At 44.5% G+C, this 15,925-nt stretch overlaps 1 protein-coding gene across 2 annotated transcripts; it reads left to right on the plus strand.

Moving 5' to 3' along the window:
- Positions 1 to 1,385: 1,385 nt before the first annotated feature.
- UBL7 (ubiquitin like 7) lies at positions 1,386 to 14,746 on the plus strand. 2 transcript variants are annotated; one of them, XM_034409538.3, is made up of 11 exons: positions 1,386 to 1,654; positions 3,349 to 3,588; positions 5,469 to 5,588; positions 6,216 to 6,298; positions 6,849 to 6,933; positions 7,973 to 8,030; positions 8,907 to 9,043; positions 9,297 to 9,346; positions 11,058 to 11,225; positions 12,620 to 12,742; positions 14,154 to 14,746. In XM_034409538.3, exons 1-11 carry the CDS (start codon positions 1,591 to 1,593, stop codon positions 14,289 to 14,291), a joined length of 1,266 nt encoding a protein of 421 aa, XP_034265429.2. In that variant the 5' UTR covers positions 1,386 to 1,590; the 3' UTR covers positions 14,292 to 14,746. The 2 variants fall into 2 exon arrangements, with proteins under 2 accessions (XP_034265429.2, XP_034265430.1); XM_034409539.3 differs by having other exon boundaries at positions 1,506 to 1,650.
- Positions 14,747 to 15,925: the final 1,179 nt, after the last annotated feature.

The following is a 15,925-nucleotide window of genomic DNA, read 5'->3' on the forward strand; positions in this document are numbered from 1 at the left end:
TGTATATTTCTTTCTGATTTTATTAGCCCTGATATATATATATGTATATGTATATGTATATGTATATGTATATGTATATGTATATGTATATGTATATGTATATATGTATGTATATATTTACTCCACTCTATTTTCTGGTTGTTATATGTCACCAATACTATTTTTTTTAAAAAAGAAAGCGATTTTTGACCGTAGATGACAAATCATCCTTTCTTCATATACAAAGTTGGGGTAGTTGTGCAATATGGGTTTCTGTACTGTGGATTTTTAATATTTGTAACCCTCCCCGAGTCACTATGTGTAAGTTGGGCAATCAAATAAATTTAATAAATGAATAATCGGTTCAGTCATGATCCTCCAAAGATCTTAAAGTATTTTTGTAATACTTGTGTGATTAAAAAAAAAAAAACTTGACAAGTCCACAGGCTTTGATATATGCTTTGTGACTTAGTTTGTTTCTACTAGTTGCCAATATAAATAGAATAGAATAGAACAGAATGATGGAGAATAGGATAGGATAGGATAGGATAGGAGGATGGAGAATAGAATAGAATAGAATGATGGAGAATAGAATAGAATAGAATAGAATAGAATAGAATAGAATAGAATAGAATAGAATAGAATAGAATAGAACGATAGAGAATAGAATAGAATAGAATGATGGAGAATAGGATAGGATAGGATAGGAGGATGGAGAATAGAATAGAATAGAATGATGGAGAATAGAATAGAATAGAATAGAATAGAATAGAATAGAATGATAGAGAATAGAACAGAATAGAATGATGGAGAATAGGATAGGATAGGATACGATAGAATAGAATAGAATTTTATTGGCCAAGTGTGATTGGACACACAAGGAATTTGTCTTTGGTGCATATGCTCTCAGTGTACATAAGGAGAATAAAATATATTCCTCAAGAATCATAAGAGACAACACAGTGATAGTCAAGGTTACTAATAAACTATCAAATCCTCCTAGGAAACAAACAAAAACAATATAATTGAAAAAAAAACTGGCTGTTTTTAAAATTAATGACAATAAAAGCAATAGTCCGCTCCTCTCCCAAATGGCAAGAAATGTGGACGTTTTTATTCCCTGTACAGTAGGACTACATAACCCATTTGGTTATGTAGTCCTACTGTACAGGGAATAAAAACGTCCACATTTCTTGCCTACCAAAGGTTGCAAAACTTTGGTATCTCGCCTGAAATTCATTAAAGGGACGGCCCTGGCCTGCTCTAGCACTTTTGAATCCCGCGCGCCCCCGAAATCCCGCGCGCCCATTGGCCGCCTCCTGCCCCCCCTTCTCTCTCTTGATTGGCGGGGACGCGGAAGGCCGCGACGCCACAAATGCGCCCGCCTTCCTGACTCCCAAAGCCGCGCCTTCCCTTCAAAGGACTGCAGTTCCCAGCATCCTTTTTTTAAAAAAAAAACAAAACAAGGCGGACGGGAGAGGGGGCGGGACTTCCGGCGCGGTTGGCGTGTTCCCCGCCTCTTCGACGGACTCTTTTCCTTTTCCACCCGGCGCTGCTTGGCTTGAGCAGGGAATGTGAAGGGCTCATTCCTGGCCGCCTACAAGCCCCGGCATGCCTCGCGCGGGCTCGGGGAAGCGTTTCCGGTTGGAGCAGCCAGCTGGTTGTAAACAGGCAGGTAAGGAGGAATAAAGGGGGTTAGTGGGGGAGGGGAGGTTGGGGAGGGGGTGATATGGAGGGGCTGTTGGTGGGGGGAGGGGTCCCCTTTCCCTTCCCCCCCTTTTTTTCCCCTCCCAGGAAGCATAGTAGGGAATCTGCGGGGTCCATTAGTCACCTGGGCAAAATATTATTATAAAGAAATGCAATATTGCCCAATGGGTAGAGCTGACAAGTATGGCATTATTTGGGGTGGGGGAGACCCAACCCCTATGGTTGGTTTAATTCTATTTCCCTGCCTTTTCCTTACTCTGATCCTCTTCCAAGGAAGCTTCAGTGGGCTTTCCCCCCTCCCTCCCTATTTAAATGTCTATCCTCCTCCTAACAACCCTGCGAGGTAGGCCAACTTGGGCCAACTCTGGCCTCATTTTCACCTGGAAGAAGCTGGCCTGGTCTGGAGGCATAGAATTGCAGCTATTTTTTTAGATAGGGAGAGGAGAGGGAGAGAGAGAGACACTACAGGCCCACGTAGAGAATTCAAGACAAATTTGGGTGGGTGGATGTTCTCAGTCATCCAGGTCATGGTTCTTGAAAAAAGGGACCTTTGGGATAGATAGAAGATGGACGGTATTGATTGATTGATTGATTGATTGATTGATCAATTGATACATAGATGGAAGATGGATGATATAGAATGGGATGGATGCTGTAGATAGATTGGTAGATAAGAGACATAAGATGGAAGAAGGATGGATGCTGGATGGATGGATAGATGGATGGAAGACAGAGAGATAGAAGATAGATGGCAAATAGATGACAGACAAGACAGACAGATAGATAGAAGATGGATGGATGATAGAGAAATAGATAGAAAATAGATAAATAGCTGGATAGGTAGAAGATGGATGCTATAGATTGATTGATCAATTGATACATAGACCATAGATGGAAGATGGATGATATAGAATGGGATGGATGCTGTAGATAGATTGGTAGATAAGAGAGATAAGATGGAAGAAGGATGGATGCTGGATGGATGGATAGATAGATAGATAGATACATAGATGGAAGACAGAGAGATAGAAGATAGGTGGCAAATAGATGACAGACAGACAGATAGGTAGAAGATAGATGGATTGATGAAAGAGAAATAGAAAATAGATAAATAGCTGGATAGATAGAAGATAGATAGAAGATTGATAATGGGAGTGAGAGAGAGAGACAGACATAGATAGATGATGGATGGATGGATGGATAGATGGGAAATAGATGGAAGAGGAAGAGAGACAGACATAGATGAATACTGGTAGAACAGAATAGAATAGAATTGTTTATCGGCCAAGTGTGATTGGACACACAAGGAATTTGTCTTGGTGCCTACGCTCTCAGTGTACATAAAGGAAAAGATACGTTCGTCAAGAATCATACGGTACAACACTTAATGATAGTCATAGGGAACAAATAAGCAATCAGGAAACAATATCAATATAAATCGTAAGGATACCAGCAACAAGGTTACAGTCATACAGTCAGAAGTGGGAGGAGATGGGTGATAGGAACGATGAGAAGATTAATAGTAATGCAGAATTAATAACTAGTTTGACAGTTGATAGATGATAGATAGATAGATAGATAGATAGATAGATAGATAGATAGATAGATAGATAGATAGCAGACAGACAGATTCTCTTGTTTGTGACACAGTTTCTTTTCCAGATTCTGCTTGGAGTTCGGATTGGGACCTCAGAGAATCAAGCCACCCCAGCCCCACCATGTCTCTCTCTGAGTGTTACATCGCGGTGAAGCTGGCCGACCAACCCCTGGCTCCCAAATCCATCTTGCGGCTGCCGGAAAGCGAGCTCGGCGAGTGCCCGCTGGGGGGTTGCAGCATCTCGTACCTGAAACAGCTCATTACGGGAAAGTTACAGGAGTCCATCCCTGACCCGGAGTTCATTGGTAGGCTGGTGCATCGTCGTTTTATCCGAGACCCAGGTTGCTCTCCAAGGCTGAGCTTGATGGCCCTGGGAAAGAGCTATAGGCAGTGGTGGGATTCGGCCGGTTCGCACCACTTCGGGAGAACCGGTTGTTAACTTTCTGAGCAGTTTGGCAAACTGGTTGTTGGAAGAAATCATTAGGGCAGAGAACCGGTTGTTAAAGTACTTGAATCCCACCACTGGCTATAGGCAACTATATGTGGATTTCAACTCCCAGAATTCCCCAGCCAGCTCCTTGCTTTTTTTTTTTTTTTAACTTGGGCCTCAGATCAAAGAACTGAAAATGCAATGGTGTAAAATACAGGTAGTCCTTGACTTACGGCCACAATTGAGCCCAACATTTCTGCTGCTAAGCAAAGCAATGGTTAAGTGAGTTTTACCCCATTTTAGAATAGAATAGAATTCTTTATTGGCCAAGTGTGATTGGACACACAAGGAATTTGTCTTCGGTGCATAAGCTCTCAGTGTACATAAAAATAATACATTCATCAAGAATCATAAGATACATAAAAATATATTCATCAAGAATCATAAGATACATAAAAATATATTCATCAGGAATCATAAGATACATAAAAATATATTCATCAGGAATCATAAGATACATAAAAATATATTCATCAAGAATCATAAGATACATAAAAATATATTCATCAGGAATCATAAGATACATAAAAATATATTCATCAGGAATCATAAGATACATAAAAATATATTCATCAAGAATCATAAGATACATAAAAATATATTCATCAAGAATCATAAGATACATAAAAATACATTCATCAAGAATCATAAGATACATAAAAAATACATTCATCAAGAATCATAAGATACAACACAGTGATAATCACAGGATACTAAATAAGCAATCAACAAATCATACTAGGAAACTAAATAAAACAATCCAAATCGTAAAGATACAAGCAACAAGGTTATAGTCATAAGCGGAGGAGATGGGTAATAGGAAGGATGAGAAGAAGAATAGTAATACAGTCTTAGTAAATAGTTTGACAGTGTTGTGGGAATGAGTTGTTTAGCAGAGTGATGACATGCAGGAAAAAACTGCATGTGTCTAGTTGTTTTTGGCGTGCAATCCCCTATAACGTCCTTTTTTTGTGTAAAAGTTTTTTTTTAAATTTTTTTACACAAACACATAATACATCAATCCTCCTGTGTGTCATCTCAGTGTTTCTTCAGTAACTACTTCTTCTTTTTGATTACTCCTCCTATCTTCATTTCTTCCCTTATAACTTCCATTTTCCTATTACGATATTTCCCCCCAAGTACAATACATTTAATATAATATTCTCCTATTTCGTTATCAAAACCTTTATCTATTTCTCTTTTCTAACCAATCATAAAATTTTCCCCATATCTTAAAATATTCCTTATCTTCTCGCTCTTTAATCATCAAGGTTAATCTATTCATTTCTGCACAGTCTAAAATTTTTTTTTAATTACTTCCCCTTCCAACGGGATTTTCTCTACTTTCCATCTTTGCACAAATACTATCCTCGCTGCAGTTATTATATGAATAATCAAATATGCACTTTCTTTACTAAGCAAGATTATTGCTATGTATGAATTAAATATAAACATAGATAATAATTATAAATATGCTACTATAATTAACAGAATTATAAATAAGCCAATATAAAGAGAAATTTAGCCAAAACTATTCTGTTACGTTATCGCTATTGTTATCTGTATATGTGTTAATATTTCTTTTTGTCTTTATTTTTCTTTTGTAAATGATATACCCTGACAATGCACTGTGTTCAAAATGTTTATGAACAAATAGAAAAAAAAAAAAGAATATAAGTCTCATCTGCCTTTCAGATCTCATCTATTGTGGCCGGAAACTGCGGGATGAACAAACGCTCGAATTCTACGGGATTCAGTCCGGCTCTACCATCCACGTTCTCCGAAAATCCTGGCCCGAACCGGAGCAGAAACCAGGTAACTTCCCCACTTTGTCTCTCAAACTGCTTTTTTAATGGTTTTATTGAAGGTAGTCCTCGACTTACGACGACAACAGAGCAGGGGTGAAATGCTCCCGGTTCGGACCGGATCGCCCAATCCGGTAGCGATGGCGGCGGGTGGTTCGGAGAACCGGTAGCAAAAATTCCTGCCCCCCCCCCCAACCATGCTCAGCTGAGTCGCACGATCATCAGAGGCTTTTTTTTTTTAACTTTTAAAAGGCTTTTTTCTACAACCTCTTCCGACGAAAAAATGCTTTTAAAAGTAAAAAAAAAAAAAAAGCCTCTGACGATCACGCGGCACAGCTGGGATCGTCAGAGCCTTTTGAAAACATTTTTTCTTCGCCGAAGAGGTTGTAGGAAAAATGGTTTTAAAAGTAAAAAAAAAAAATGGCCACGCCCACCCAGTCACATTACCCCCCCACCACCACCACCAACCCACGCCCCCAGAACCGGTAGTAACAAATTTTAGATTTCACCACTGATTTGTGCCATACATTCCATACCAAATACTCCTCCGTTTCTCTCTTCTCCCTTATTTCTTTTGTCAGTCTATCCATTTCAGCGCACTCCAGCACTTTTGTTATCACCCTTGTCTCTTCTACAGAGCCGGTGGATAAAATGGCGGCCGTGAGAGAGTTTCGCGTCTTACACACGGCTTTACACAGCAGCCCCGTCTTCAGAGATTCGGTGAGTCACGAAAGTTTGCTTTTTCTTTTTGGGCTTTTTCTTTTGCTTCCCCAACAAACACACAACTGGACTTCTCTCTTTTTTTTTAAAAAAAAATTTTTTTTATTAAATTTTTTTTTAAATAACATTACAGACAACATATACAATACTTCACCCTGCACTATACATAAGAAAGGAAGATTTGGTTCTTCGGATATATCCTCATGATCGCCAAAATCCACGTTCTCGGGGTACAGGTACCGAAGCATCCAATTTTCCCAGCGCATAGTCCACGAATGGTTTCTAAATTTTCCAGAAAATATCTTCTTTATAGACACCATTTCTAATTTTAATATTGCATGTCATTTTATCGTTTAAAGCTAATTTCCACATTTCACAATACCATTCTTCTATTCTAAAATATGAGAAAGAATTGATTAGAATTATGATTATAACGGGTAGAATTATAATAGCCAGATATTGGAAATTAGATGTGAATTTTAGAACAACTGGACTTCTCCAGGATCCTGTTGTTTCTCTCGTGTGAATCTCCCTTTGGTTTCCCACGCAGGTCTTCAAGATGTTGGGGAATAAGGAATCCCTGGATCAGATCATTATCGCCACTCCCGGCCTCAGCAGTGATCCCATCGCTTTGGGTGAGTCTTAGTGACAAATAGCAGCATGTAGACTTATATACCGCTTCACAGTGCTTTTACAGCCCTCTCTAAGCGGTTTACAGAGTCAGCCTCTTGCCCCCAACAATCTGGGTCCTCGGAAGAATGGAAGGCTGGGACAACCATGAGCCAGTCAGGATTGAACTCCTGACAGTGGGCAGAGTTAGCCTGGAATGCTGCATTCTAACCACGGGAAGGGAAGGAAGGAAGGAAGGAAGGAAGGAAGGAAGGAAGGAAGGAAGGAAGGGCACTTAGACTTATAAACTGCTGCCTCACAGCCCTCTCTAAGAGGTTTACAGAGTCAGCCTCTTGCCCCCAACAATTTGGGTCCTCATTTTACTCAAGGATGTAAGGCTGAGTCAACCTGGAGCCGGTCAGGATCAAACTTCAGACCATGGATAGAGTTTGCCTGCAATGCTGCATTCTAACAGGAAGGAAGGAAGGAAGGAAGGAAGGAAGGAAGGAAGGAAGGAAGGAAGGAAGGAAGGAAGGAAGATCGCTTAGACTTATATACCGCTTTATAGCCCTCTCTAAGAGGTTTACAGAGTCAGCCTCTTGCCCCCAACAATCTCAGTCCTCATTTTACCGACCTCAGAAGGATGGAAGGCTGAGTCAACCTTGAGCCGGTCAGGATCAAACTCCTGGCAGTGGATAAGAGTGAGTTTTGCCCCATTTTACGACTGTTCTCGCCCCGGTTTGTGAAGTCAATCACTGCAGTTGTTAAGTTAGTAACGCGGTCATGAAGCGAATCTGACTTTGCTCGTGAAAGGTCGCAAAAGGGGGAAAATCACATGACCCCCCGGGACATTGCAGCCGTCATAAATAGGAGCCAGTTTTCAAGCATCCGATGGTAAATCACATGACCACGGGGACGCCGCAACGATCATCAGTGTGAAAAACGGTCATAAGTCACTATTTTCCAGTGCTGTCGTAACTTCGAACGGTCACTAAACGAAAGGTTTTGTAAGTCAAGGATTACCTGTATTGGCTCATTACTCCTCCTACTCTCTTTATCTCTCAGGGGTCCTGCAGGATAAAGACCTTTTCTCTGTTTTTGCTGACCCAGCCATGCTGGACACGTAAGTGTGCTACCGATGCTTTTCAAAATCCATTTTTCTCTTTCATTGATTGATTGATTGATTTGTAAAAATTTATTCGCTTCCCATCTTGCCATACGGTAACTCTGGATGGCTTACATTCAAAGGTAAAACAGTTGATAATAAGATAGTCCTTGAGTTATGACTACAACCGAGGTCAACCTTTTATGTTGCTAACTGAGACATCTGTTAAGTGAGTTTTTTGGCCCATTTTAATGACCTTTCCCGTCACTGTTGTTAAGCGAATCAGGGGCAGTTGTTAACCTTCCTGACACATTTGTTAAGTGAATCCAGCTTTCCCCATCGGACTTGGCTTCTCAGAAGGGATCACATAAATATGAGTCGGTGGCCAAGGGTCTGAATTTTGATCTCCTGACCCATGAGGATGCTGCAATGGTCATAAGTGTGAAAAATGTTCATCACTCTCTTTTTCCAGTGTCGTCGTGACTTGGAATGGTCATTAAAAGAACCGTTGTAAGTTGGGCACTACCCATATCCTGGAAATCCGGCAGATTTTAGACTGAGGGATAGACTAGGTGAGCTTCGAGGCCATAGCCATAGCACTTAGACTTATATACCGCTTCACAGTGCTTTTACAGCCCTCTCTAAGCGGTTCACAGAGTCAGCCTCTTGCCCCCAACAATCTGGGTCCTCATTTTACCCACCTCAGAAGGACGGAAGGCTGAGTCAACCTTGAGCCTGGGGAGATTCGATCTGCCAAATTGCAGTCAGCCGGCAGTCAGCAGAAGTAGCCTGCAGTACCGCATTCTAACCACTGTGCCACCGAGGCCATCCAAACTCTATGATTCAGGGACACTCTAGCCCTCCTCCCCAATTCATTCTCGCTGGTTTCTCTAGGCTCATCCCAAGCCACCCTGCTTTGGTGAATGCCATCGTCTTGGTCCTCCATTCTGTGGCAGGCAGCGCCCCCTTGCCCACCGCAGAGACCTCCTCGCGCAGCAGCATGCCTTCCAGCTCCTACCGTGACATGCCGGGTAAGGGACATGCTATGACACGGAGCACAAATTGCCAGATTTAACACTTGGGAGGGGGCGAGGGGCTACAGGGAATCCTCACTTAAGGACCGTTCGTCTAGAGACTGTTTGAAGTGACAGTGGTGTTGAAGGAATGGTGCTTACGCCTGGTCACTGAAATGGCAGATCTCGACCGTGGGTGTCCGGTGGGAGAGGCCTGATTTTAGGAGGAGGTTCAGTGTTGTTTCTTTCCCTCTCCTTCTCTCTCGTCCAGGAGGGTTCCTTTTTGAAGGCCTCTCTGATGATGAAGATGACTTCCATCAGGTAACGGGAGAAGACCGGGGGGGGGGGGGGAGGGAGGGGACGTCTCTGAGAAGGAAAGCCCAACACTAAGAGTAGAGTGGAGTGGAAGGGATGGGACTGTGAATAGAAATAGAAATAGAAGTAGAAGTAGAAGTAGAAGTAGAAGTAGAAGTAGAAGTAGAAGTAGAAATAGAAATAGAAATAGAAATAGAAATAGAAATAGAAATAGAAATAATAGAGAAATAGAAATAGAAATAGAAATCTTGCAATCTTGCAATCTTGTGAGATCCGGCCATGAATGGTGTGCATGGGCTTTTAATGTTTTTAAAATGTTTTTATAATGTTTTTTAATAATTTGTCTATGTTCATTGTTCGCATTACTTTTGCTGTAAGCCGCCCAGAGTCCCTTGGGAGTTGGGCGGCATAGAAATGGGATAAATTAAATTATAGAAATAGAAATAGAAATAATAGAAATAGAAATAGAAATAGAAATAGAAATAGAAATAGAAATAGAAATAGAAATAATAGAAATAGAGTGGAGTGGAGTGGAATGGAACCGGAACGGAACCGAACGGAACCGAACCGAACAACAGAACAGAACAGAACAACAGAACAGAACAACAGAACAGAACAGAACAGAACAGAACAGAACAGCAGCACAGAATATTTGGCCAAGTGTGATTAGATACACAAAGAACTGGTTTCTGGTGCAGAAGCTCTCAGTGTACATTCAAAGCAACAGAATAATCATCATCATCACCACCACAACAATACTACTAATAAGAGGTGGAGGGAGAGCAAAGAATATAATAAAGATAAGCAGAACTACATGGCACTGTGAGAATCAGGTGTTCAGCAGGGTGAAGGCACGAGGGGGAAAAAAATCTGTCCCTGTGTCCAGTTGTTTTGGCATGCAATGCCCAACGTCCAGAGGGAAGGAGTTGAAACAGTTTACGTCCAGGATGTGAGGGTGTCTGCAGGTATCTTCTGATCCCTCTTTCTGACCTGCGCAATATCCAGGTCTTCTATAAGTTGAGGAGGCATCTCTTTGGGTCCTTCAAGAAATGGAAACAGGTCTGGGCTCATTTCTACCTCTGGAAGGAGAATCTACCATAAATTCAGGCTGCCACTGAGAAGGCCTGTTTGCCTGATCCACACTCCGGGACCTTCCCCAGATCTTCTCTTGGGAGTAATAGGAGATTATTCCCATTTTTTTTTTCTGGGATTAAATGTGGCTTTTAGTAGTGCGGTGTCCTACAGGTGGAGCTCTCGCCTTGCAATCAGGAGGCTGTGATTTCGATCCTAGGCAGATATTTCATTTACATTGTAATAATTTTAATTAATTTTAATTGGATTTTAATTTATATTTAATTCATATTGTTGAATTTTTATCTTGTAAGCCGCCTTGAGTCCTTCGGGAGAAGGGCGGCATATCAATTGCAATAAAAATAAAAATAAAATAAAATAAAATAAATTTCTCTCTCTGGGCACACTGAGAATATTATCTGCTGAACAAAACTCTGCATTAGCGACAGGAAGTAAACACTCTGCTAGCTCCATTCAGACTCCACCCCATTGCAAGGGATTATGGGGTCGTTAAAAGAAGATGATGATTAAATGTGGCTTTTAAAAACTCCTGAATTTCTCAGCAGCCTCTTGTCACCTGTAGGAGCGGGGTTTAAGGATTTCTACCAAAGCATTGTCCTGATTGAAGCCTCTCCTTTCCCAACAGAGCACAAGGACCACGCCATCCAGCAGCACTTCTGGATCCCGGCCGGCGTCTCTTGGCTACACCGGCGCTGCGGGGCCTCGGCCCATCACGCAGAGCGAGTTGGCCACGGCCCTCGCCCTGGCCAGCACCCCAGAGAGCAGCTCACAAACTCCAACGCCTGGAACGCAGGTCAGCTGGGGGCAGAGAGAGTTTGGCTGATCTCAAAAGCCACCAGTAGAGTTTCTAGTCCAGGGGTGTCAAACTCGATTTCATTGAGGGCTGCATCAGGGTTGTGTTTGACCTTGTGTGTGTGTGTGTGGCCAGGGTGGGCATGGCCAGCATGATGCCAGCCGCGTCGGGGGCGACTGTGGTGGCCCGAGCGCTCTGCCAGCGAAAACGGGCTCCGAGTTCCGTTTTTGGCTGCGACCACTTCCTGCAACTCTCCTGCCAGCAAAAACGGAGCTCAGGAGGGGGGGGGGCATGCACGGCCCTTGTGAGCTCCGTTTTCGGCTGAGACAGCCTCCTGCAGCACTCTGCTCATGAAAACGGAGCTCAGGTGGGGGGGCACGCACGGCCCTGGTGAGCTCTGTTTTCAGCTGGGATGGCCTCCTGCAACCCTCCTGTCAGCGAAAACAGAGCTTGGGTGAGGGGGCACGCATGGCCCTGGTGAGCTCCGTTTTCAGTTGGGACGGCCTCCTGCAGCCCTCCTGCCACCAAAAACAGAGCTCCGGACGGGGGGGGGGGGCATGCACGGCCCTTGTGAGCTCCATTTTCGGCTGAGACAGCCTCCTGCAGCACTCTGCTCGTGAAAACGGAGCTCGGGTGGGGGAGCACGCACGGCCCTGGTGAGCTCCGTTTTCAGCTGCGACGGCCTCCTGCAACACTCTGCTTGCGAAAACGGAGCTCAGGGGGGCCATGCGTGGCCCACGCGAGCTCTGTTTTCATGGGCAGAGGCACCGCGGGCCGGTTCTTCACTATTTCCAAGGTGGCCCCATAGGCCAGATCCAGCCCCCCGCGCCTTGCGTTTGACACCCCTGTTCTAGTCCCTCTTGAGAGGTGGCAGAGGAGACTGATGGTGAGAAAGAGTTGGTCTTGGTGTTAACTCAACCTTGGCAACTTTAAAGCTTTGCGGACTTTGACTCCAGAATTCCCCAGCCAGTTTGGGATTGCAGTCCAATTTATCTGGAGGGCACCAGGTCGAGGAATTGTTGGTTTTAAGGCAGCGCTGGGTTTCATAAAATGATTTGGAAGAAGAGCTTTGGATTTGTGCAAGCGTCTCCTTTCAGGCTTCCTCACAAGTAAAAAAAAAAGAGAAGAAAGATATAGCTGCTTTAATGAACAGAATCATTAAAGCAGCAACAACTTTAGCGTGTCTTTTAAAGCAGCTGCATCTTTCTTTCGGGTTGGCAGAAAAGACTGAAAAAAACTTGGGTAGATAATGTGAATAAGCTTGAGTTATGAATTTTGTTACACTTATAACCTTCCTTGGTGCTAAACTGGCTGATAAGCCAGGAGTGGATCTTGAAAGGTTAGGAAGGCGGGGTCTGCTCCTGATTGACCGTTTCTGTCTTCCCCTTTTTCAGGGCCATTCTTCCGGCACGTCTCCCATGTCTTCTAGCGTGCAGTCAGGAACACCCATCACCAATGACCTCTTCAGCCAGGCCTTACAGCACGCCCTCCAGGCATCAGGACAGCCTAACCTTCAGGTCGATAAATCTCCAGGAAGTTGGGATGGTCATTCATTCATTCATTTATTCATTCATTCATGTCCTTGCATTTCAGTTCAGCCCTCCAATAGTCTAAATTAGGAAACCGTAGGCATCCTAGACCACCAAGCCTAAATCTCAAAAATGCTGGGAATTCCTGGCATCCAGACAAATTAGCCATCAACGGACACAAGGAGATAAACCACATTTACACACCATTCAAAAGAGGAAATGAAAAAAAGCTAAGGAAACAAAAAGACCAGACTGCACCCTCTTCCGTAGCTTGCTCTCAGATAAGCAGGGATTAACACCAGACAAACAAGCAGAAAACAATTCCCTTCTACCAAGGAAAGTACCAAGGAAACCTCCCCACACCCAACACTGGCAGAGCAAGTTCCCTGTACACATTTACAGAGAGCAAACTCCACACTCACGCTGATGATGACATATAGTTGGGTAATGAAAGGTCTGCAAACAATCAAGCTCAGAGAGCCCCAAGGACTCCACAGTTGTCTAAATATCCAGTTCTGCTGGTTTCTTCCCAACGCCCCAGCGAGGTAGGCAAGGCTCAACAGTGACGGGTATGTGAGATATTTGAATCTTGCACCGGGGGTCAGGCTATGTCAGAATGTTTGCAGCGTGACTACTATTAGGAGACAACCCAGGAGCAAAACACAACACACAGAGCCTTAGACATTTAACAGTGGTTTATATACAAGACATACACAGAAATATACGTGGTATGCAAATACCCAGCAAGCAATCAAACTTCTTCTTAACTCTACACGGAGAACTCAGCAATGAATACCAGACACGAGAGAGACTATGCCCTCTCTTGGCTGAAATTTATAAACATCTCTTAAAGAGGTAAAAGACTTTTGTGGACCCCTTCAGAGTCTTAAACTGGCTATACCAGTGGTGAAATCCAATTTTTTTTGCTACCGGTTCTGTGGGCATGGCTTGGTGGGCATGGCAGGGGAAGGATACTGCAACATCTCCATTCCCACCCCACTCCAGGGGAAGGATACTGCAAAATCCCCATTCCCTCCCCACTCCTGGGGGAAGGATATTGCAAAATCTCCATTCCCACCCCACTCTGGGGCCAGCCAGAGGTGGTATTTGCCGGTTCTCTGAACTGCTCAAAATTTCCACTACCAGTTCCCTGAACTGCTCAAAATTTCCGCTACCGGTTCTCCAGAACCTGTCAGAAACTGCTGGATTTCACCCCTGGGCTATACTAATGCTGATTTATTCTCATTGCATCAGCCTTACATTTCATCAGCTTTACAGTTGCATTAGCCTTACATTGGCTAGTCAGCTTTAAATCATCATTACCCTGACAGGCTATATCCGTGTCCATGACGGTGTTTGACGTGGTGTCTTTTCCTCTTGTTTTGCTTCCCTCTTTCAGAGCCAGTGGCAGCCCCAGCTGCAGCAGCTGCGAGACATGGGCATCCATGACGACGAGCTGAGCCTCCGTGCCCTGCAGGCCACCGGGGGAGACATCCAGGCTGCCCTGGAGCTCATCTTTGCGGGAGGAGCCCCTTAGTCATCCCCAAGGCCTCCCCCCATCCCGCAGGAGGCGATGGTGTGCATCCGACCCCCGCCCCACCAAGCCAGCCCTTCGACGCGCATCGCCTCCCCGTTTCCCGGTGTGCTCTTCCTCCCTCACGTCGTCCAGAGTCTAGAACGGTTGTGTCCATCTCCTTCTCCTGGTCTCTGGACGATGGTCGTTGCATCGGGGAACTCTGAACATCGGACTGCAGTTTAGCAAAACGGCTGCCTTAAGACGGGGAATGTTCCAGGATCAGAATTTTGACGGCTGCTCCAGAAATGACCCAGCTTTGCCGCCTCCCGAAAAGGCTTCCTTGATAACGTCAAGAATAGGCTCATTTTTTTCCCCCCTCTTCCGTGTGGTGGTTTTATTCCTGCCCTGGCCAAGTTCCCTTTGTGGTTTGCTGGACTCTTTAAACTGTCTCAATAAATCTGGTTTCCTCCAGATTATCCTTTGCTTGTTTCTTGCTGCTGCTAGTTAGGTGATCACCGCAGGTAATCCTTACCACCATTTTATTTTAGTTTACTTTTTTATTTGTTCCGTTCCAAGGTTTTCTCTCAGCCCCAGGAAGGAGACAACGGCGAACCACTTTGGAAAACCCTTGAAAAAGAAAACCTGCAGGCCGTCTCTGAGAATACGAAACCATTGAACGGAAGTCTCCAAAGGTGCGTTTTTTTCAGGAGGCAACTGGACTTCCTTGTTGTTTTTTTTTTCTTTTCTTTTCGAGAAATCTTTGTCAGAGCTGAAGAAGCTTCTTGGATGAGAAGCGAAACGTCTTCAAAAGAAAAAAAACAACAAAGTCCAGTTGTCTCTTGAAAAACAGCACCTTTGGGACAACATAATGAACTGGAGGACTGAGAATCTCTAGAGACCCGTGATGGCGAACCTATGGCAGGCGTGCCCGAAGTGGTACATGGATCCATGTCGCCTGGCACGCGCGGCGTCACCCCATTCCTCTTTCGGGTTTCTGGCGCGCATGTATGTGTGACGATCAGCTGCCCTTTTTGCCTGCGGCAGTGCTGGAAACTAAAAGAGCTGGTCTTCCATTTTCCGGCGTGAGCATGTGCGCTGGCTAGCTGATCGTCGTGTGCTCATGTGCTCCAGAAACCTGGAAGAGTAGCTGGCTGAAACTGGAAGTTCAGTAGCTGAAACGCACCAGCCAGCTAATTTTCGGGCCTTCTGGGCCCACTGGAAGTTGGGAAACTGGAGGTTTCTGGCCTTCCGGAAGGTCTCTGGATGTGTGTGTGTAGGGAAGGCTGTTTTTGCCCTCCCCAGGCTCCAAGAAAGCCTCTGGAGCCTGGGGAGAGCAAAAAATGGGCCTTTCGGTCCCACTGGAAGTCAGAAAATGGACGTTTCCGGCCTCCAGAGGGCCTCCAGGGGAGCGGTGGAGTGGGGAAGGCCGTTTTCGCCCTTCCCAGGCTCCAAGAAAGCCCCTGGAGCCTGGGGAGGGTGAAAAATAGGCCTACCCGGCCCATCGTGCCATCGCATTTCAAAAGAGGGGGTCGTGCAGGGGGGTCACACGTGCATATGTGGGGGACGGGACACATTGAATTATGGATGAGGGCACATGCGCGCACAACGCCACCCCTGCGCGACCCCCGCTTTTGGCACACAACGGCAAAAAGGTT

This window comes from Pantherophis guttatus, chromosome 13 (assembly GCF_059756535.1).
Source record: "Pantherophis guttatus breed Tessera chromosome 13, ASM5975653v1, whole genome shotgun sequence".
NCBI classification, from domain to species: Eukaryota; Metazoa; Chordata; class Lepidosauria; order Squamata; family Colubridae; genus Pantherophis; species Pantherophis guttatus.